Source organism: Crocuta crocuta, unplaced genomic scaffold, assembly GCF_008692635.1.
Source record: "Crocuta crocuta isolate KB4526 unplaced genomic scaffold, BGI_CrCroc_1.0 scaffold3, whole genome shotgun sequence".
Lineage (NCBI taxonomy): Eukaryota > Metazoa > Chordata > Mammalia > Carnivora > Hyaenidae > Crocuta > Crocuta crocuta.
Window position 1 is genome coordinate 3,549,934 of NW_027529934.1, and position 24,575 is coordinate 3,574,508.

At 37.9% G+C, this 24,575-nt stretch overlaps 1 protein-coding gene across 4 annotated transcripts in view; it reads left to right on the forward strand.

The window, feature by feature from the left end:
• RPS6KC1 (ribosomal protein S6 kinase C1) overlaps window positions 1-24,575 on the forward strand; it is a 186,172-nt gene that overhangs the window by 118,014 nt on the left and 43,583 nt on the right. For all 4 annotated transcript variants that reach the window (XM_077763204.1, XM_077763205.1, XM_077763207.1 and 1 more), the window contains exon 9: window positions 24,120-24,167. In XM_077763204.1, coding sequence (XP_077619330.1) covers window positions 24,120-24,167 — 48 coding nt within the window. The remainder of the gene's footprint in view (window positions 1-24,119; window positions 24,168-24,575) is intronic.

Below are 24,575 nucleotides of genomic sequence, written 5' to 3' on the forward strand. Positions count from 1 at the left end.
AGGGAGAGAAAGAACCTTTTTTTTTTTTTTAAGTTTTTATTTACTTTGAGAGAGAGCAAGCATACACGGGAAAGAGCAGCAAAGAATCAGAGAGAGACAGAGACAGAATCCCAAGCAGGCTCCAAGCTCTCAGTGAAGAGCCTGACACAGGGCTTGATCCCACAAACCATGAGTTAAGATTGAGCCACCCAGGAACCCCAACACTAAACATAGTCCTAACATATGATACAGCAAATTCCTTCTTGGTATTTGCCTTAAATGAGTTCAAAACTTATGTCTACACCAAAACCTGCACATGGATGTTTATAGTAGCTTTATTCATAATTGCCAAAACCTGGAAGTAACCAAGATGTTCTTTAATAGGTAAATGGATAAAGACACTGGATTATGTCTAGATGATGGAATGTTATTTGGTGTTATGAGAAGTGAGCTATGAAGTCTTGAAAGTATATGGAGTAAGTGCATATTACTAAGTGAAATATGCCAGTCAGTAAAGGCTGCATACTGTATGAAAGGCAAAATTATGGAGACTGTAAAGAAATCAATGGTTACAAGCAATTGGGAGGAGAGATGAATAGTGGAGACAGAGTTTTATATGATATTATAATGGTGGATACATGCCATACATTTGGCAAAAACCATAGAATATACAGCTCTGTGAGTGGATCCTAATGTAAACTGGAATTTGATAATAATGTATAACTGTGGGTTCATCACTTTCAACAAATGTATCAATCTCATGCATGATGTTCAGAGCAGTGGATGCTGTGATTGTTTGGGTGCAGAAGGTATATGGAACTTTACTTTCTGCTCAGTTTTGTTGTGAACCTAAAACTGCTCTAAAATATGAAGTCTGTTTATTTAAAAATTTTTTTAATGTGTATTCTTTTTTTTTTTTTTTTTTTGAGAGAGAGAGCAGACAAGTGTGGGAGGGCAGAGAGAGAGAGGGAGACACAGAATCTGAAGTAGGTTCCAGGCTCCAAGCTGTCAGCACAGAGCACAAAGAGGGGCTTGAACCCACTAGCTGTGAGATCGTGTCCTGAGCCAAAGTCGATGCTTAACTAGCTGAGCCACCCAGGTGCCCCATGAAGTCTATTTAAGAGGAAAGAAATCGAGCGCCTGGTTGGCTTAGTCGTTAAGCGTCTGACTTCCACTCAGGTCATGATCTCACAGTTACTGAGTTCGAGTCCCAAATCGAGTGAGCTCAAGCCCCACTGTAGATGAACACGAGGCCCCAGGTGAGCCCCACTGCTCTCTCTTCTCTCTCTCTCTCTCTGCCTCTCATTCACTTGTGCCCTCTCTCTCAATAATAGTAATAGTAAAAATGAAAGGAAAAAAATCAATACAGTAATTACCATGTTAAGTGAAAGCTTATGGAGACCTTCACAACAGTGTCTTCACCTAAAATTCATATAATAGTTGATGGTAAAATTTTAAAATTGCAAAAGGAGAAGATTGTGACTGTGAGTAAACTGGTCCTCACAGCCAGTTAGCTATTACAGATGTGCTTCAGATCACTGTACCTTTTTAGATGACTCTGAGTTTTCCTAAGGCCGAACTCTTTGGATTACACACTACCTCTTCTTTCAGGTAAAGAACCTAAACTCAGAGATGTGAAGTATCTTGTCTAGGGATACCACTAAGTAGCAGAGCTGAGATTTGACCCCAAGACTGTCTTTTTCCAAAATCAGAGATCTTTATAATTATTCAGAACTGTATTTTATGTGATGGTTATAACATTTAGGTCCCTTATCAACTTATATTTCAGCTCACTATTTCTTCAGCTTTGCTTTTTTAAAAAAATCAGTTTACCCTTATCAATATAAACTAACTTATGAATAATAACATTTTTTAAAACTAGCAATCAAAAATCTGCACAGTGACTAATAGGGTTTGTTGTAACTAATTGGATGCTTGAGTCAGGGTGTCATTTGATCTTTACTAACCAGCATGCATTGCTTATTTCATAAACACTTTGATGCTTTCAAACTATATTAGCTTAAAGGTAAAAATATTGAAATAATTATTATATTCATTGATTAAACTGATAGAAATTGAAATATACACCGTTACCATCTTTAAAATGTGAACCTCAGAAATTCTGTGTGATCCAATTGGGAAATGTTATTCTAAATTATTCTCTTTAAAGGTTTCATACTATACTACCATACTGTAATTTATTTAATCAATTCCCTACTGTTGGCTCTTCAGGTTGCTTTCCTCTTTTTCTCTGCCTGTGATGAATATTCTTAGAGATAAATTACCTCCTATTATGATTTCTTTAGTGCACTTTTTCAGAGTTGGAGATCATGAGTCAAAGAGTATACGTGTGTGTGTTAACCTCCAGAACTGTTATACTAATATATACTGCTACCAGGAGTATATAAGAAGACTAAGTTCCTAACATCCTTCCTAACATATGGAATTTGCCAGCTGAAAATTTCGATTTCATTATCATTTTAATTGCTAATGAGGATGAATTTTTAAAAACATTAATTGGCTGTTTATATTTCTCCTTTTATGAAATGACTTTCATTTCCTTTTTCTGTGTTTTTTTAACTAGAGGATTATATATTCTTAATGATTTTTAAGAGAGGATTATATATTCTTAATGATTTTTAAGATGTCTCTCTTTATTTAAGGATTTGTAAACCTTTGTCTTGAATATCCAGGTGTTATTTTTCTCATGTTTTTCTCCAACACAAAACCTTCTCATTGTGTACATTGTTCATTGTGGAAAAAGGAAAGAATAAATAAGCTAAAAAAAAGGATACCTTTCCCCCATAACTCTGCCACCTGCTGAGAACCCATTATACATGTTACTGTATGCTCCTCTGTCTTTCTGTGTGTGTGTTCATACATATACCTAGGCCCCATTAGCCTGTGGTTTCAAATGAAATCATAAAGACATTAGCATCTAAATTATACTGACTTTAGCTCTTAACCTGCAAAGTGGGGCCTTCCTATCTTTCTTTCCCACCCCACAAGTATTTCAGAGATTCTTTGTGGCCTTATATGAATTTAAGAATGTGTCTGCAGCCATCTACTGGAGCCTCCTGTTTTTCTGCCAGCCATGCAGTTCTCTAGGATTTCTCTGATGGTCCCACGTCTGAATTAGACACTGTTCCTCATTCCAGTTGGATTGTCACCCTCTAGCATAGCACTTATTAAAGTGTTTGTGATTGTCCCTTTCCCATGCTCAACTCTAAGCACGTGTAGGGTGGAGACCATATTTGGTGTGTTCATCGTGCTTTTATCCATGGCCAGTACAGTGCTTGCACATAACAGGCTCTCAGTAAATGTATGTTGCCTTGTTGGATTTTAATACATGAAGGGGGTGAGAGAAGATCCCTATGCATCAATTTGCTTTTTAATTTTATGTGTGATATAAATTTTTATCTTCTCTTTCTTTACCATTGCTGTTGATGTTGTTGTCTCTTTTTAGTAATTAAATTAATAATTATTTATTATTTAATAATTACATAATCCATTTTAGCATTGTTAAGAGTATACTGGAATAGATTACATAAATACCTTTGTTTTTTTTTTTAAATATTTTTGTTTATTTCTAGGAGAGAGAGAGAGACAATGTGAGCAGGGGAGGGTCAGAGAGAGAGGGAGATACAGACTCTGAAATAGGCTCCAGGCTCTGAGCTGGCAGTCAGCACAGAGCCTGATGTGGGGCTCGAACCCACGAACCGTGAGATCATGACCTAAGCGAAAGTCGGATGCTTAACCAACTAAGCCACCCAGGCGCCCCTACATAAATACCTTTGAACGGTCTCTTCTAAGAAGCAGTCTAAATCTGCTAATGTAAAGAAAGCAATTTTTCACAATTTGCTACTAAACAATTTTTAATGTAATTGTTGGTTTTTCTAATAGACTTGAACAAGTCCATCGATTTTGTAAATACTGTCGCATTTGGCACATATACACATCTCATTTCAATAGTGGTCAGACTGTTTTGGGCATTGTGAACATGATGCCAATCCTAGGCTGCTTTTGGTATGAGTTACAGTATGAAATATCTCTTTTTGGATCGACACCCTAAGTAGAGTTGTGTTTTACACCTTGCTTAATCCATTAACTTTATGCATCTTCGAGGATGATACAAACAAGTTAGTGCCAGAATGTGCTTTCTGATTCATTAGTACATAGCCATTATGAGTCACTTGAGATGTTGTGTTGAAGATTATTATATACTGAGGATAACAGTGAGTTGGATAGACAGAATTCATGCAAGAATCTCGTGGAGCACCAGTTATTATGAATGTGGGGAAAATTATAGGGCAGTTGCATGAAACAGTTTGAAATATTTGTAGTGTGGGTGGGGAGGGGGTCCTTTTAAAGCTCTAAGAGTGACCAAGTGACTAAAGAATAGATACTAATAGGACCAGATTGTATGGGTAACGTTAATAACTACAAACTAATTCATGCATATTGTTGAAGGGAATGCACTTTACCCATAGGGTTTATATATAGCATCAAAATAGGCTTCCATTATATTAATAATATCATCTTAAGGGAACTGTATCCAGTATACCTATTTTTAAAAATAAGGGACAACCATATGTTTGATATATACATACGAGAGTTTTACTTGTGTCTCATAATGTTCATTGCTTTGGTATCTTATTCTGTCTCCCTGTTGTATAAATACGCATCTTAATTATAATTAAGAGTATATAAAATAAGGAGAGCCTGGGTGGCTCATTTGGTTAAGTGTCCGACTCTTGGTTTCAGCTCACGTCATGATCTCACGGTTCATGGGATGGAACCTTGCATCAGATTCTACACTGGCAGTGTGGAGTCTGGTTGGGATTTCTCTCTCCTCTCTCTCTGCCTCTCCCCCACACGTGTGCACGCTCTCTCTCTCAAAATAAATAAATAAACTTAAAAATTTTAAAGAGTATATAAAATAAATTCTATACTTGCAAAATGCTTTATGTGTCATTTCAATGTTAATTATTAGACAAATAGTGTATTTTTGTTCCAGAGAACTCAGATTCTTCTAGTATTTGAAGTATGATTCTCTAACATATTTTTATGGCAGTTTTATAATAAGTAATTTCAAAGTAAAGGGAGTAGTTTCATTTCACTATCTATGCCTTGGCGGTGTAATCTTGATCCTCCAGAAGACTTTAAGGTTATCTGACTCATTGCATTATGGATCTTTTGACTCATCTCTAGTGCCCCACTGTTCAGTTTCAAGCCTTTTATTTATCCATTTAACAAGCTTCTTTTGAATGCTGTCATATGGCAGGCACTGTGTTAGGTGCTGGGAATATGATGGCTGGGATAAGACATTGTTTTTCTCTTTGGTTTAGCAGGAGGGATATAAGTTAGTCTGTAAATTCTAAAGCAGCATAGAAGGGGCTATAAAGAAGCATGAATAAAAACAGCTACTTAACGCCTCAAAGTCCATTTTACATATTTGAAACTGTTAGAGGGTCCTTTTTTCTCTTGAGCCAAATACTGCTGCGTTAGGTCTTAATACTGCCCTTCTCCGATAACCAACTTTTAGTTATTTCAGAATAGTTACGCTGTCTTTCCAGTTGATATTATTTATTTGTTTCTTCCTTCTAGATTTATTTTACTTACAATCAGCCTAAATTCCCATCTGTTGAAGTATCTTTGGATCTTCCTTGTACAAATTTTTATTTTTCTTAGGTTAATAAATTACCCAGTTTTTAATTTGCTTAATTTTTTTTCGTGTACCTATCATTTATTCCTAAACCCTCTGATACAACTTTAAAACCTCTCTCAATACAAGTAGACACCTCGGATAATCCATCAAATCTGTGGTTTTCTCAGCCATGTCTCCTGGACACTCCTCGTTCGCTCCAGCCTTGGTTGGCTTGTCTCTTGGCCTGCTGCGTCGCTTCCCTCTTCGTTCCTCCATGTCCTGTTATTCTGAGACTTCCCTTCATCATTTGTATATTGCGTTTCAATTCCTGATCCTTTGTATGTGGCCTGTTTTTTCTACCCTCTCTTTCTTTTGCTGGAGACCTCTAGAATCTTCTCTGTGGCCCTACTGTTCCACAATTTCACAATGATATGTTTTGGTGTGGGTTTTTTTTTTTTCTTTCATTAGTTGAGCTGGGCATTTGGTGGCCTTCAACTTGGGCAACAATCCAGATGTTTTGTTAGGAGACCTAATGAATGTCAGAATCTGTGTATCTTTTAGGTCAGTTGGTTTCCTCAGAAGAGGACCTTACCATCTCCTACCTAGGGAGCTAATGTAAGACCAGCAGCATTGTGGAGCCGCTGGTGGAAGGGGGACTGATGGCTTCACCAGTTCCATGTGCAGGTTCTGCGTAATGCCCTTGTTTTCAGTACCGCGCCTCGGTCCCACTTGCAATGCTTGTAGTATGTGATACCCCATTTCAGAGAATAAACCTCTTGTCTTTTGCCAGCGAGGAGAAGGGTAGCTGCCTGGCTGGCTGTGAAGTAGCACAGAGTGTAGAGACTTTTTCCCAGTCTTGTGTTCAGGAAATACCTGGTACCTCGTATTTCTGGAGTTCTGCAGTAAGAATTGGCTTGCTTTTTGTTGGTTTTTCTACCTAGAGACATTTGGCATGTTTTTCTTCTAAAATTTTGCCATCTGTTCTCATCTCTCATGTTTTCTTTGTAGTTATCATTGTGTATCTTCTAAAATTTCTTTACTGTTATTTAGTGTCATTTTTATAGGAGATAGTGACCTATATTTGAAGGAGTGTTACACTTAGCATATTATGTAGCCCATCTCACACCTGTAGTATCTGTAATTCTGACCAACATGTCTATGTTGACCTTTTTCAAGTTGTTAACAAATCTTTTCAGCAAAATAGGCAAGAGTCCTATAGGTGACATATAGCTAGTGTAATTATTTCTGGTTGACCCAGTACCCTCTAAGTACTGCTGTTTACAGCTAACCTACCTTTCCTTCAGCTGTATTTTAGATTAGAATTTAGGCATCACAAATTATGTGTAAGTTTCAACGTATATATTATTTTCTTTATTCTTCCTTTTAAGATGTACTATCATTTGCCTCTAGTCTGATTTTCCTCCAGTTCATTGTTAGCACTACTGCTAGAATAATTCATAAAACTGATGCTTTAGAAAAATGATCTTTCTGGAGTCCCTGGTTGGCTCAGTCAGTTAAACGTCCAACTTTATCTTAGGTCATGTTCTCATAGTTCATGAATTTGAGCCGGACTCGGGTTCTGTGCTGACAGCCCAGAGCCTGAAGCCTGTTTCAGATTCTGTCTCCCACTCTCTCTGCCCCTCCCCAACTCATGCACACTCTGTCTCTCAAATTAACAAATATATACAAACAAATGACCCTTCTGAACTAAAAACTCTCTTGCTTAAAATCCTTTAATACTTTAACATAGTTTTTAGTTTTGACTTCTAAGCTAAGCCTGCCAAGACCTTTGTGATCTCGTCCCTATTTTCTGGATTGATTCTCAGATTGTCCAACACTGCCCCTCCCCCACCCCCAGACCACCACAAAGTGCTCTCCTGGTTTTAGCACTATTGCAAGGTATATAAGGCGTCATGTTTCACACGTGATGTACCTGTCTGCCTAGAGTGACTTTTGCTTTTCCTCCTTACTTAATTTCATGTTATTCATAATTATTGTCTTCTTTTGGAAGGCTCCCTTGCTTACCTGTACTGTCTGAAGTAAATATCTTTTGCTGTGTCCTTTTAATGTCTTGACTTTATTTGTCATAACATTTATTCATATTTTATGGTAGTTTTGTCTTTTAATTTTTTTTAAATGTTTATTCATTTTTGAGAAAGCATGAGCAGGTGCAGGGCAGAGAGAGAGGGGGGACAGAGGGTCCGAATCAGGCTCTGCGCTGATAGCAGCGAGCCAGATGTAGGGCTTGAACTCACCAACTGTGAGATCATGACCTGAGCTGAAGTCAGATGCTCATCTAGCAGAACCACGCAGGTACCTCTGTATGTTAGTTTTGGTATTATTTCTGTGGCTCCAACAAGCCTTCATATACCTTAAATGACCAAGCATTTTTCTTCTTTTTTCTAAGTTAACTTTTTTATTTTGGCACAGTATTTACAGACACCTATTAGATAAAAAATGTAGTCTAAATCCTGTGCTCAACATATGTGTCTTTGTAGAATAAATCTCTAAAACATGTCAAACACCAGCTTAGTATCTGTAGCTTATTTAATTTTGCATTTTTGGCATTTAGTGTAGTGGCTTGCAGGTAACAGATACTCAATATATAAAGTTGATGAAAAAAATGAATGAATGAACAGTGCCTCCCTACTCATATTATGTCAAAAAAAGTGGAGGCCATTTATTCTAATTGGTTGGTCTCCTCACCATTTCTCTGTTGTTGTTGTTGTTGTTGTTGTTTTTCCATTTCTGTTTCCTCATTTATTCATTCAGCAAATATTTACTGAGCTCCTGTTGTGCGGCAGGTGTGGTATTAGCCACAGGTACAATGGTGAACAAACCACACCTAACCTCTCAGAGTTTATAATCCAGTGGGAAATCTAAATAAATAAACTGGAGTTACAGTCCCGGGTGAAAAGTGCTTTGGGTGAAGGAAGTCCACTAAGATACCGTGAGAACACACAGGAGGCCAACTTGCTTGGGGCTCTCCAGGGGCTTCTTAGAGTAAGCAAAGCAAGAACAAGAGGGATGAGTAGGAAGTGTTCCAAGCTCAAAGAATAGCATATACATGGTTGTGGGAGTCTTTGAGAGCATGCTTTCTCTCTAGCTACTTCAGCCCTTTCCATTCTTCCTTCTTGCCCATCTATATTTAGACCATTCTCCACGACTTAGTGAAGCTCACTTCCTCCATTACTGTATGCTCATTTTTTCTGTCTTTGAATTAAGCTCAGCATTCAGTTGTGTATTATTTTCACTTGTATGAACTCAGTTGCCTTAAATATATTGTTAACCTGTCCTGGAGGGCAGGAACTATATCTTACTCCTCTTTCTTTTCTCTGATAGTGCCTAACTACATACAGTGCTGTCCATGCAGTGAGGATTTAGTAAATACCTGTTGAATAATTGTAAAGGGAACAAAAAAGAGAAAATTTACATGTTCTAGGATTTCAAATTCTGTGTGAATCTGAGCTCAAAATGCACCATATCTGCTGGATCACACTAACACGGTAGGAAGGTAGTTTGAACTAAAAGTTGTCAAAACATTCCCCTTCACACTCCCCCCTTTTCCTCTTTCTCTGAGTACACCTGTGTTATGGATTATTGGGGTACTTTATTGCAGTCATTGAAATTTTCAATTTGCGAATGAGTGTTGTGTCTTTGTATTTCATACATGCTGTAAAATATTTTGGAATTTTTCAAAACATGGACACGTTGTATTCTTATATTAAATAAATTATCTAGGTCATATGAAAACACTTCAATTTTAATCAGTACTAGAAGTTCAGCTCTATCTGCTACCAAAGTACGAAGCTCATTTAAAACATTTAAAAATAATAGCATTTAAAACTTCCTTGCTCTTGAGGCATTTTCTTCTGAATTGGAATCATGCTACCTTTGACATTGGCAATTTAGTTGGATATGTATTGATTGACTTGAAGATGTAACCTCTGTGTCCATTATCATTTTAAGATAGCATTTATTAACTGAGTACATACTGCACTGATTCTGAACACTGTGTAAAAACTATGTGGACATATTTACTTTTTAATTGCACTTTTCAGGGCCTATAAATTGATTTGAGCATATTTATAGAGCATGTGTGGCAGCAGAATGGAAATACTAAATCAGAGCATGAATGAATGTAGTTTATATCAGTACTGTAGTATTAGGTTTTTCTAGTGAATGTAATAAGAAGGATCTAAAGCTAAATAAAACAGACTATACTTAAAAACATTTTTTTAATGTTTATTTTTTGAGAGAAAGGGAGAGAGACATCGTGAGCGAAGGACGGGCAGAAAGAGAGGGAGACACAGAATCTGAAGCAGGCTCCAGGCTCTGAGCTGTCAGCACAGAGCCTGACATGGGGCTCAAAATCACAAGCCGTGAGATCATGACCTGAGCCAAAGTTGGACGCTTAACCGACTGAGCCACCTAGGCGCCCTATACTTTTAATTGAATTAATTTTCATCTAAATTTAACTTATCTAAATGTCAAGTCAGTATCCCAAGTGAACTTCATAATTCAAACCAGAGAAATAAAATAAATGGTTTTATTATAGAATTGACTGGCATGAGCTGAATTTAGGCCTGTAAACCCAGAACTTCTGAGTTTTAACCTCTCTTTCGCATAATCGTTTTGTGGCCTTGGGCAAGTTGCTTCACAAAAACAGAAAACAGACAATCAAAATGAGAATGACAAAGGTGTAGAGATCTAGCTTTTAAAGCATTTGGATCTGAGAAGAGCCTCCTAAGTGGATGTTTTTTGTAGCTCTTCAACATTTCTGATTTAAACCCAGTTTTTCTGTCTTTTATATTCTGCCTTCTGCTACATTTATATCCAGTTTTCTTACAAAGACACACCAGGTCCTCTGGAAACCAGTTTCATGAAGTAATAAGATGTATAGGCTTAGAATTTGAAAAATTATACAAAGTAAAACTTTTTTCATATATGTATATGAAAGACATTTTTGTGATAACTTTATTGTTCACTAAATCATTAACCTCACATTCCTGGTAGGAGACATCTTTGAGGAATGGCTTACATTCATTGACATTTGGCTAATAGGACTATAAGAGATTTTAAATTCATGTTTGTGGTTGAAGTATTTACTCCCTGAATTATTTTCTAGAGAATCACATCTATTTTGCATTGCTTTAGGGCTGGACCAGAGTTAGCTATTTGCCTAAAGATAAATAATCCAGGGGTTTGACTAAGTGACTTCTAGATGGAAAATGGAGAAATGTTTTTTAATCCTTTTTATCTTTTCTGATCCTGATATTAGTCTGTCAAAAGAAGCTTTGCCAACCCAATTTCAGTGCCTCCTGAAGGAATGAAGCAATGTAGGAATGAGTGGCCTTTGCATTTTGAGTAAATTACTTGTATTTACAAATCTGTTTTAGCACCACCAAAATATACTTACTTGCTTTTTCTTTCCTTTTTTTTTTAAATGTTTTATTTATTTCTAGGAGAGAGAGAGAGAGAGAGCGTGAGCAGGGGAGGGTCAGAGAGAGAGGGAGTCACAGACTGAAACAGGCTCCAGGCTCTGAGCTGGCAGTCAGCACAGAGCCCGACGCGGGGCCCGAACCCATGAACCGCGAGATCATGACCTAAGCGAAAGTCGGACGCTTAACCGACTAAGCCACCCAGGTGCCCCACTTATTTGCTTTTTCTAATATGAATCATAATATATTCATAGTGATGGGACTGTGGGGTGATGATAGGGGTTCAGAGCTGAAGATGCCTTTGGTGCAAAAAAGGTGATTTCATTAAAGGATGGGGACAGGACCTTTGGGCAGAAAGAGCTGCACTGGGGTTGTGAAGAGTGACTGATTATATACCTTCAGGCTGGGAAGGGCTTAAGGACGGTGTTAAGTCTCTAAGGGATTTTGGAAGCAAGGTTTCCAGGAGTTTGAGAGGCTAGCTGTTTGTTAGGAAAACACCATTTATTACTGTTTACTATAAACCTCAGTCATGAGATCCTTCAGATATTATTTATATATATATAATATATACATGTATTATTATATACATTATTAATACATGTATGTGTTATAATACATATATATGATATATATATCAGGGGCCATTTGCTTGAGGTATAATTGCCAACATATACTTGGGGGTTAAAGATACAGGGGGTTTGTAAAGGAATTTTTTTTTAAACTTTTTTTTAAAGTATTTTTATTTATTTCTAGGAGAGAGAGAGAGAGAGAGACAGCGTGAGCAGGAGAGGGTCAGAGAGAGAGGGAGACACAGACTCCGAAATAGGCTCCAGGCACTGAGCTGGAAGTCAGAGCCCGACGCGGGGCTCGAAACCACGAAACACGAGATCATGACCTAAGCGAAAGTCGGACACTTAACCGACGAAGCCACCCAGGTGCCCCTGTAAAGGAATTTTTATGGTTTAAGGAGACTTACAGGATTCTTGGGGGCGTCAGGATAATCTTAAGCCAAGATTCCCCTTTGCCCCCAGCAAAGTGTCATCATTGAGGCAGCTGAGTTCCTAAAGGAAGGTCACTCTGCCCATTTCAAGGACTTGTCAAGGGACTGTAGGCAGTAGGGGAATTTAATTTTTCATTTGCCTTTGTTTCCCACATCCCCATGGCAAGCACTTAAACCCCCATACATCTTGATGAGCATGATATTAGGGCTCCAGGAAACAGAGCCTATAGGTTTCTGGAGGTTGGGCTGTGGATAAGATTGCCTTTTTCTTATGGTTTACTAAGTTAACCATGAACTGAAGGAGGCTCCTGTCCTGTATGACTGTGATCTCTGTCAGTCAGCCTTTTGTTTTCTTTCCTTTCCTTTGTTCTTGGACAGCCAGGAGGGTCTTGGGAATGTCACATGAATCCCCCCTGGGGGGTGGGGGGCCGGGTTATGCTAGCTTGTACTTTGCCCTCAGCTTGCCTTATGCTCCCTCATCAATAGCATATCTTCGAAGATAAAGTTATTCTGGTAGCATTTATTTTTAGCTATTACAGTGACAAACTATGATCTTTAAAAAAATTACTATGATTATTATTGAAGTTATTAAGTACATGAAGGTGTAAATTGAGTTCACGTAGGTCGTGGAGACCATAGATAGTTGCACTCAACAGGTTAGGGCTGTATTCAGTTTAAATAGAGGGCAGGACAAATGGGCTTCATTATGACAGTTCTTATGGTACATAAATGCTTAATAATGCTCTGGTTTTAAATTAATTTATAACTAATTCCCTATGGAAGCTTTGAAGAATTTTTAAAAATCTGGATTAATATAGAATTAAGGCAAACCAAATGCATCTGTTGCCATTTTAAAGCCAAGAATTTAAAGGTGTTTTTGTTATTATTGTCTAAAAAAAGTAGTTTCTATGTTGATTTTCTCCTAACTGCATTTAAACTATGGGGGGAAAAAACCCACAAAACCCAGAACGCAAGATGATGTACAAGAAAACTTCATATTAGTTGATTTCTTTTAAGATGAATATATGCTGGTTATTCAGTATTATGATCGAATATAGCCAGGTTCTTGAGATTCTGTTTTTCATATTTTAAAAGACATGACAATATTTTGTTTCTATATGAAATATTGTGGCAAATAGAATCGTTGCCTTAGAAATTAGGCTTTTTAATTGTTATTTGGTAGATATTTTTATAAAACCTAATCTCAAAAAGTACATTTTCCTTGGGTAGCATTTGGATTGTGGGTATAATGTCACCTAGAAAACATACCTTTCAGAACAAAGTACCTTATTATATGACTGCATACAAAATAACTTATTATTCATAGACTGATTAAAATCCTGTAGCTTTTATATTTCATTTTATTCATTGTATGCTTATTTTGAATAAAATTATGGGCAACTTTTAATATGACTAATCGCCCCCCCCCAACTTTTTTTAAAGGAAAAAAATCATCACATTTACTTAATTTACTCAAGTAAATCCCATTAGAGGGAGTATTTCTCTTGTCTTTCTGTTCAACCACTAGAGTCCCCTGTGACCTTGGGTACTTACTCTAAGAGGTGACTGATGGTTCATCATGTTTTGTATTTTCTGGTAGCTTGCCTGTTGCCTGCCTCTGGGTCCGTCATCCCCCTTATGCTGACTTAGGCAGTATTAGGCAGTCTCTTATCTTCAGGCTTTGATGCATATGTTCTGAAGGTGGCCGTAGTGACTTTGGGTAGCAGCAGATGGTAAACCTTCAGGCTGCCATCGGCTATACTGGTGTTAAGTTGGAAAGTTAACGTTTGATGAAGAATCAGTAGTGCATATGAAAGAGCTTTCACTGCTGAAATATCTTTTAATTAAAAAATTAGCATACTAAAACCTTTGCAAATGTCTAGGCATTTAAAGAAATCTAAAATTAGTTGTTTTCTTATGGAGAAATTATTTACCAGCTTAGTTTTGTGTTGCTTGCATTTCCTACTGTTTTTTCCTCCCTTTTCCTGTGCCAGTTTGCCTATAGTTAAGGCAGATATTAGATAAACTGAAATAGGAGATGTTTTTAGGAATTAAATGTGTTTCTGTAAACACTTAGAGCTTTTTTTGAATTCTGGCACTTTGCATGAGAAATGTAGATCTTTACTACTACCTCCATACTATCATGGTAGATTTGGTTTTGTTTCCTACCTTTGAAGAGATTGCTTGGTTATATAGAAGGTTGAAGAACTCAACTTGCCTCAAAAAGGTATTTCACCGGGTTCTAAGTTGTTTGTTTGTTTGTTTGTTTTTTGTTTTGTTTTTTGGCTTTGCCATCAATCCACAGAGCATATCCTTTTTGGGTTGTTTGTTCACCTACCTCATGATAATGTGCCATGCTTTGAAAGTTCTAGCACAAATAAAACACTGGTAAGACTCTTAAGGATTTTTTTGTTTGTTTGTTTCCATTAAATCCTTTATCGTAGGGGTACCTTTTAAGGGTGCATGGGTGGCTCAGTTGGTTAAGCATCCAAGTTTTCATTTTGGCTCAGGTCATGGGGTTGTGAGATCAAGCCCTGTAGTGGGTTCCACACTGGGCATGGAGCCTGCTTAGTTCTCTCTCTGGGCATGGAGCCTGCTTAGTTCTCTCTCTCTCTCTCTCTCTCTCTCTCTCTCTCTCTCTCCCTCTCCCCCCCCCTCTCCCTCCCTCTCTCTCCCTCTTTCTCCCTCCCCTCCTTCTCTTTCCCTCCCTCTGTTGGCCCCTCCCTGTTCATGCACACGCTGTCTCTCTTCTCTCAAAAAAAAAAAAACCTCCTAGGGCATACCTTTTATGCTTTGTTAAATATAGATCCTTGAGACTAGTAAAATGAAAATACCCTTAGGCTAGAGTTACAAACTATCCATGCCAAAGTTTACTTCATTTTTGAATTCTTATCAGTGAAATACTTTTGTGAGCATTCCTGCTGATGCTCTTGATACTGTAACTTGTGATGGACACAGACTGTAGGCTCAACATCTTTTCTTAACAAACATTTTTTAAAGTTTATGTATTATCTATTTTTGAGAGAGAGAGAGTATGTATGAGCCAGGGAGGGACAGAGAGAGAGGGAGGATAGAGAATCCCAAGCAGCCTCTGCACTGTCAGCACAGAGCCTGACGCAGGGCTCCATCTGACAAACCATGAGGTCATGGCCTGAGCCACCCAGATGCCCCTGTAAGCTCAACATCTTTTACTTTTGGAGTTGCTGGCAGTGGTACAGGGACCACTAGCCTTCTGATGTCAAGGTAAGAGAAAGCTAGGGCCCAGTGGGGAGAGTTGTCGGTATTAAAGGTCACCTAGTACTATTACTTGTTTTCTAGTAGTTGGAATTTTATAAGAGATCTGTCATGAGAAAAAGGTATGGAATTAAATAAGAGTGAAAATACAGTTTGAACACTAAGCATACAAAATGAGATGGTTTTTTAACAGTAAATATAAATACTTGATTATCATCACATGGTACGGGAGAGGAAGCAAAGATTTAGTGCTCTAGGTTTGTTGCTTAAAACCATTTCTGCAGAGGGGCGCCTGGGTGGCTTAGTCGGTTAAGCGTCCGACTTTCGCTCAGGTCATGATCTCGCGGGTTCGAGCCCCGTGTCAGGCTCTGCGCTGACTGCCAGCTCAGAGCCTGGAGCTTGTTTCAGTCTGTGACTCCCTCTCTCTCTGACCCTCCCCTGCTCACGCTGTCTCTCTCTCTCTCTCTCCTAGAAATAAATAAAACATTTAAAAAAACAAAAACAAAAACAAAAACCATTTCTGCAGAGGCGCCCGGATGGCTCAGTTGGTTACGTGTCCAACTCTTGATCTCAGCTCAGGTCTTGATCTCAGGGTCATGAGTTCAACCCCCACGTTGGGCATGAAGTCTATTAAAAAATTTTTTTTCTATTTTTTTTGCATAAGAGTAAGATTACCATCCCCTGTAATGCTGCCAAGATGGGTTCAGTTTATAACTTATCTAATAATGGTTAAGTTAGTTTTTAACAGAGTACAGTAAATATAGTCTTATCTGGCTGAAATTTTGTTGAGAAAAAGTGTCTAACTTGCAGAATTGGGTTTCCATGTTTTCTCTGGCTTCTTTCTTATTGATCCCATTCTTTATGTGATGTTTATTTATATGTGAATTCCCGGTAGTATAACTTACACAACTGAAGTCCATTCAGATTACATCTAGCAAACACAAATAGTACTGTGACATCATTAAGGGAAAGGCCTATGTTTGTTCAATATGACTACCTCTGTAGACTTTTTTTTTTAATTGTTCTAGAATCCTGTGAAGTAACTGGCACCTCAAATTACTCACGTAATCTTTCTTTTTAAAGGAATTGGAGCACATGTTATTTTCAGAGACTTGTATACTTTGAGTGTCAACATTTAAATGTGTAAAAAGCTTCAAGAGTGGGTGACACTTAATCCTCACCAGAGGAAAGTCTTCATATCCTCACCACAATGATAGTGTCTTTATAGTAACATCTCTCTTTTCTCCTAATTTATTCTTCATATGCTTTAAGAAAAAATCATTTGATGCCTTTGATATATTTCCCCACCCCTCCTGTCTTCCCAGAAGTGGTACCTAGTTAAATATCAGGTCTTCCTTATTGTAATTGACAGAAAAACCCAGACTATCATCAGTTGGAGCTTTTCCTACCACTGTTATGAAAGAAGAGTGGGCAAGTCTCATTGTGCTGGCGGAACTGAAGAACAGATGAGGCTAATCCTTAAGGGATAAGTTGTCTGTGTTTTTTCCCCCCAGTTAGAGGCAGTTATTCTATATATTACTACGGCAAAGATGGAGTAATCTCTTCTGTTAGACCATATGCTAATATAGTGCTGATAAGTCAGTGTGAAAAATGAAAGCAGGAAATACATTAATAGTATTCCCTCAATAAGGTATGCTATCCGAGGTAATTATTTCATGACAGTTTTAGTTATAGTACTTGTTTTATCATGAAATAAAAGATGGTTTTAGGAGCCTTTTATTGGAAAGACAATTGTATCAAATTAGTACCAAATTAGATTTTTGTCTTTATAAAGGTGAGCAAACCCATGAGCAGTTTTTAAATTGATGTGTTCTAGTCCACAAATGAACAAATTCTGTTTGAGGGTTAAAGAAGCTATTATTTTGTCCTTTATGCTGACAGCTTCATTACAGATTAGCCTACTGTTGGCATTAAAAAAATGTTTGGCTCCTTATGATCTTTGCGCATGCAACTATAATATTAATGCAGTGCCATAGCACTGTTCATTAAGAAATGACTTTAAATGAGGTTGAAGCGTGTAAATTTGGAAAGATACAGATGTTAAATGCAGTCGTTTCTCTTTGTATACAGCCGTATGGCTAATAATTTCCAAGTGGCTAAAGCTCTTGTTAGCAGGAGTGCTGGTGTGTTAAGAATGGCTCTATAAATAACTTTAAGAACTGAAGTTGAAGGTGCTTCTTTTAAAGACTATTGTTAACTAAACATTATTGCCAAACAGATGGAAAGCATTCACCAGCCTGATGTTTTTAGGTCTAATTATATTATCACCAGCCCTGTACGGCTCAGTTGAAGAGGTGTATCCAGAGGCCAATTTATAATCATTTAGCCAACACCTGTTTGGGAGAAATTGACAGTCAAAGGGCACATTTAAAAAAAAATCACATATGTTCTTGTGTTTATTGCCTCAATGTGAACGTTGTCTAGTTGCAAACAAACTTGGGAGGAGAAGAAAGTAAATGTAAACAGAGCAGCACTTCCCAGCCATGTTTATCGATCTTAATTTGGCCTTTTTATCTGATCCACTTCATGCTTCATGGCTAAGTAAGATCAGCAAAAAGATATCACTCCTGATTCATGTGGAAATATTCTGTCCAGCCAGTTAAGAGGTTTCTGGTAGAAGAAAGAAATTCTTTCCTTTATACATCTTCCGTACCTTTTACATAGTATAATGTTTTCTATTTCATATAGATGTATCTTATTTAAATAAGGTTGGCATTCTGGTGAGTGGCTTAAAAGAGTCACAACTTGATATAAAACCAAAGAGGATTTAAGGAACACTTCTTTACAGACTCGATACAGGTGTATTAAGCCCTCCTTTGCAGAGAGGGCCAAAGTGCCTCCTTTCACACATATGATAATGTTAATTTAAATCTCAAAAAGTTCAAGTTCTTTGAATGTGTTTCCATGCTTTGAAGATTCAAGATTGGTGATGAATATCGCTCAAAGGGGAATTATGGGGAGAATAGGTCTACTTTATCTGAAAATAGTTTGAACCTGATGGCCCCATTAGCTCGTCAATTTTAGTGCTTTTTCCTTCTTTTGGCATACTTCTCTATTGAAAGATTTATATATATTGCCTCTATCTTCTTACCACTCATTGTTAATTCAGAGCTGTCCAGCTTCTGTTCCACCAAGTTACAGCATAATGCAGTATTGAAATTTGCCAACAATTTCCTAACTGCCTTAGGAAGTAATTGATTCTCATCTCAGTAGTTTTCTGGATCTTTCTCCGTAGGTGAGGGAAACAAAAGGAGAAATAGACAAATGGGACAACATTAAGCTAAAAAGCTTTCGTACAGAGAAGGAGCCATCAATAAAATGACAAAGCAGCCTACTGAAAGGAAGAAGACATTTGCAAATGACACACCTGATAAGGGGCTAATATCCAAAATATATAAAGAACTTATACAACTCAACACCATAAGCAAATCTGATTAAAAAGTGAGAGAGGACCCAAATAGACGTTTTTCCCAAGAAGACATACAGGTGGCCAACAGACATGAGAAAACATTTCTAATCATCCTGAAAATGCAAATCAAAACCACGGCAAAGTATCACCTCATAATAGTTAAGAGCGACTAGTATCCGAAAGATAAGAAATAATAAGTGTTGGTGAGGATGTGGAGAGAAGGGAATACTCATGAATGCTTGGTGGGAATATAAATTGGTACATCTGCTATAGAAAACAGCATGGAGTTTCCTCAAAAAATTGAAAATAGAAATACTATATAATCCAGTAATTCCACCGTTGGGTATTTACCTGAAGAAAATGAAAACACTAATTTGAAGAGATTATATGCAACCCTATGTTTATTGAAACAGTATTTATGATAGCCAAGATATGGAAGCAACCTAAGTGTCTATCTATAGATGAATGGATAAAGAACATGTGATACATGTACACAGTGGAAAATTACTCAGCCACTGCACGGCAAAGGAAACAACCCACAAAACTAATAGGCAACCAAAAGAATGGGAAAAGATAGTTGCAAATGACATATCAGATAAAGGGTTAATATCCAAAATCTAAAAGGAACTCACCAAACTCCACACCCGAAAAATAAACGACCCAGTGAAGAAATGGGCAGAAGATATGAACAGACACTTCTCCAAAGAGGACATCCAGATGGCCAACAGACACATGAAACGATGTTCAGCATCCCTCCTCATCAGGGAAATACAAATCAAAACCACACTGAGATACCACCTCACGCCAGTCAGAGTGGCTAAAATGAGCAAATCAGAGAACTCTAGATGCTGGCGAGGATGTGGAGAAACGGGCACCCTCCTACACTGTTGGTGGGAATGGAAACTGGTGCAGCCCCTCTGGAAAACAGTGTGGAGGTTCCTCAGGAAACTAACAATAGAACTCCCCTATGACCCAGCAATAGCACTGCTAGGAATTTACCCAAGGGATACAGAAATGCTGATGCATAGGAGCACATGTACCCCAATGTTCATAGCAGCACTCTCAACAATAGCCAAAACATGGAAAGAGCCTAAGTGCCCATCAACGGACGAATGGATCAAGAAGATGTGGTTTATCTATACAATGGAGTACTACATGGCAATGAGAAACAATGAAATCTGGCCATGTGTAGCAACATGGATGGACCTTGAGGGTGTTATGCTGAGCGAAATAAGTCACGCAGAAAAGGACAAATATCATATGTTTGCACATATAGGAGGATTGGGAGGAACTTAATGGAGGACTATGGGGGAGAAGAAGGGGACAAATGGTGGGGGAAAGGGAGAGAGGCAAACCATGAGAGACTCTTGAATGCTGAGAACAAACTGAGGACTGATGGATGTGGGGGGGAAGGGGGAGATGGGCATGGAGGAAGGCACTTGTGGGGATGAGCACCGGGTGTTATATGGAAACCAACTTGACAATAAACTATTTGTTAAAAAAAAAAAAAAAGAAAAGAAAATTACTCAGCCACAAAAAAGGATGAAATCTTGCCATTCATGACAACATGGATGGAACCTGAAAATATTATGCTACATGGCATAAATCAGACAAAGAAAGACAAATGCCATATGATTTCACTTATACATGGAATCTAGAAAACAAAACAAATGAACAAACAAAAAATAATAACAGACTCACAGATATGGAGATACAGGTGGGTTGTTGGGGGTATAGGTGAAATAGGTGAAGGGAATTAAGACATACAGACATCCTCTTATAGAATAAATGGTGAGAATAAAAAGGACAGCATAGGGAATACAGTCAGTGTTATTGTAATAACTCTGTATGGTGACAGATGGTAACTATACTTTTTGTGGTAAGCATTTCATAGTGTATATATGATTGTTGAATCACTACTTGAAACTAATAATATTGTAGGTCAGCTGTGTTTCAATTAAAAAAAAAAAGCCAGTTACAGAGGAAAAATATATATACCTATCTCATTGGATTGTTTAGTGCATTACATGATTTAATTCTTTGAAACCCAGCACAGTGCCTGATATAAAGTAAACGTTTCATTGGGGATACGGTCTCATGTTTTTAGCTGTTATTTTGATGGATAATACTCAAATATAAAACTTTCGTCCCAATTCATTTTCTAAGCTCCATTCACATATTGCCATGTGTAAGTGTTTACACTTGAATTTGTTCACATATGTTTATTGAACATTTATTTACTATGGGAGAGGGATGTGTTTTGTGTTGGAGGAAATACAGTTTCTGCCCTGTATTAGTTTTCTATTGCTGTTATAACAAACTACTATAAACTTAGCATCTTGAGACAATTAAATGTATTACATCAAGGTTCTTTGGACCAGAAGCCTGATGCGGGTCACATTGGGCTATAATCAGGGTGCCAGCAGCAACCTTCCTTACTGAAGGCTCTGGAGAAAAACCCAATTTCAAGCTCATTCAGGTTGTAGGTTGAGTTCTTTTGTTTGCCATTGTAGGACTGAACTCTTCCTTACTGGCTATCAGCCAAAGACTGGTCTTTGCTGCTAGAAGCTGTCCGCTCCTTCTCATGTTTGCTATGAGCTCCTGATGGCCTTTCTCTTGTGCTGACGTTCAGGTGTCTGTGTCTTAGCACCAGCAACTGTGTATCCCTCTCATGCTTCAAATCTCTTTGATTTCCCCTTCTGCCAAATCACTTCTGTGTTTCCACTTCCGGCCAGTGATAGTTCTCTGCTTTTCAGGCTATAATGTTCAAAGACAGATAATCCAAGATAACCTGTCTTAAGGTCTCTACCTGAATTACACCTGCAAAGTTCTATTTTGCCGGGAACATAATATATTCATAGGTTCTGGAGACTAAGGCCTGAACATTCTTGGTGACCACTCTTCTGCCTATAATATACCCATAAAAAGCTTGAAATCTGGTTGGGAGATAGACACATGAACAAATAAAATAAAATTGAAGGAGTTGGTATTGTATACAGTGGGAAAATGAAGAAAGGAGGGAATCAGTGCTATTGAGAGATAGACATTTGAGCTGAATATGGAAAGATGAGTATTTGTTTGATAAGGGGGTGGGGGGGGTCATGTCAGGGAAAAGCAACAACAGTGATAGCAATAATAGTTAAGTGGCTATAACAAGCATTTTTACAAGATTATTTCACAGAAATTCTCACAAATGGTAGATGGTATTATTATCTACTATTGTAGCTTCTACAGATGAAGTCTTAATGTCTTCACATGTAGAATAGGAAGGGTAAAATTGTCTTATAGGGTAGTTGAAAGAATTAACATTGGTGGCTAAAGCATAGCACATAGTAAACACTTAGTACATGGTAGGTAGAGAGACTAGAGGGTGGATAGGAGAAATACTTGGGTAGAATTGACTGGACTTGGCCATTGGTTATGAAAGTAGGGGACGGGAGAATTCATAGTGACTGAGAGAGCTCTTTGGTGGTGGAGATGTTACATGGATGACAGTGTTATTCAATACTGTAGGAGGAGAGATAGGGTTTGGTTTTATTATTAGTGGGGACAAGGTTTGAGAAGAGGAAGGGGTGAGTTCAGAAGGTCTCTGGAGGAATATTCAGTTGAGTTTAAATGATGGCTTAAATAGTATAGGTCAGACACTTGTAAGAGAGGTTAAAGATGAAATGGTCACAATCACTTAAAATTCATCATGTCTAACATGGAACTTCACTCTTCTCCTCTAACTGGTTCCCCATCTGAACTCTACTCTTTCTTCTCACCATTTTTTTAGTGTCCCAAGCTTGACCTCTTTTTCTTGTCCTTGACTCTCAGCTCTCTGGAGGGGGAACACAAAGCCCTGTTTACAGTGTTTGCAGGTTACTCTGGACATGGCCCATTTCAGACAGTGGTAGCTGCTTTTGTGCTACAATGGCAGAGCTGAAGAGCTCCAGAAGATAGCGCCCTGGCTGGCAAAACCTAAAATCTTTACTGTTTGAGTCTTTGTGGAAAAAGTTTGCCAACTCTGCTATATAGTCTCCAAAGTAATAAAGTAGTAACATGGTAGAATCCCCTATCTCTAGGCACTCTTCCTATCCACCAAGGTGGGTGGGTGGAGGGGGTTGTTTGAGGGGGCAGTGGGTGAGACCATGCAGGGTCTTGAGGAAAGTTTTTGGATTTTTATTTTAAAAGAAAACACTGACTGCTATTTAGAGAACAGACCATAGGGCAGCAAATGAGGAAGCAGAGAAATCTGTTGGGAGACCGTTGTTATAATCCAGGTAGACCTTTGGATCAGGGTAATAGCTGTGCAAGTGAGTTCACAGTTTGGATACATTTTGAGGATAGAACTGACAGGATTTGCTGATGGAAAAAGAGGAGCTAGGATGAGTCTTGGATGGAGAAGTAGCACCAAAAGGGAGTCTTAAGTTGGAGCCTGAGTCATTGAGATCACATTATACCAAGTTGCTGCATAAGGGGTTTTAGAAAATGAGACTTCGACAATGCCTGTATTTTTTTTATTTACTTCCTCTTAACCATATATATTCCATGAGGAAAAATTCTTTAAAAAAATTTTTTTAATGTTTTTATTTCTGAGAGAGAGGCAGCGTGAGCAGGGGAGGGTCAGCGGGGGAGGGAGATACAGAATCTGAAGCAGCCTCCAGGCTCTAAGCTAGCTGTTAGCACAGAGCCTAATGTGGGGCTTGAACCCTCGAACCGTGAGATCATGACGTGAGCTAAAGTCGGACGCTTAACCGACTGAGCCACCCAGGCGCCCCTCCATGAGGAAAAATTCTTTGTGTAAAATAATTTTCCCTTCTGAGAAATTTATTTTATTTATTTTTTAAGAAATATATTTTAAAACAAATTCCTAGCTTTGTTTTAAAATATATTTCTTAAAAAATAAATATAAATAACTTTATATATTCTATATATAGAAATAAGTAAATATATACAAATGTTTCTAAAATATGGAATTATTAGAAAAGGAAACTATAATAAAATCCACATTAAAAAATGTTTATTTTGACAGAGAGCACATGCAAGTGAGTTGGGGAGGGGCAGAAGGAGAGGGAGACAGAGAATCCCAAGCAGGCTCCACACTGTCAGTTCAGAGCCTGACTCAAGGCTCGAACTCAAGAACTGTGAGATCGTGACCTAAGCTGAAATCAAGAGTCGGACACTTAACCCATTGAGCCACCTAGAAACCCCAGTAAAACCAAAGACTGTGATTTGGTGGCTTAAAAAAAAATCTGTTCAGAAATTAACAATTTTGGTGGAGTCGATTCCAATGCCCTCCTCCTCCCTACCCCCTATCCCTGAAACCCTTAAAGTGAAGTTTCAAAAAGTCACAAGTCCATGTTTCGTTGTACTGTAAATGATTCATTACTCATGTCTTTTATGTAGGTTTTACTTGTAATGGACACAAGGACGGAACAGACATTCATTTTAAAAGTAAGTAGAGTTTGTATGTTTCATGAATTTAGGAATTTATTTTCAAATTAATGCGTCAGAAAGGAAAAATATTTAATTTTTTTCCCTGGGAATTTGAATGTTCTTTTATGTTTGTGGTGGTCTATATTTGTTTTACTTCCTGTTCTTCGTCATAAGTTGATAAATACTTTATAGCATGCCTTTAGAGGTTATCATTTGGTTAAGTTGAAGACTCATTCCCTCATGTTTAAACATATAGTGTGTACCTTAAATATAAATAAACATTTTGTGTAATTTGTGAAGACCGCACACTGTTGCCCTTTGATTATGATTACAGTCCCTAAGAACTGAAATTTTGCCTTAAAGTCTCTGGTTCAGGTATTTGGGAAAGTGTTACCTACATTCCTGCCCCCCCCCCCCCCGCCGTTT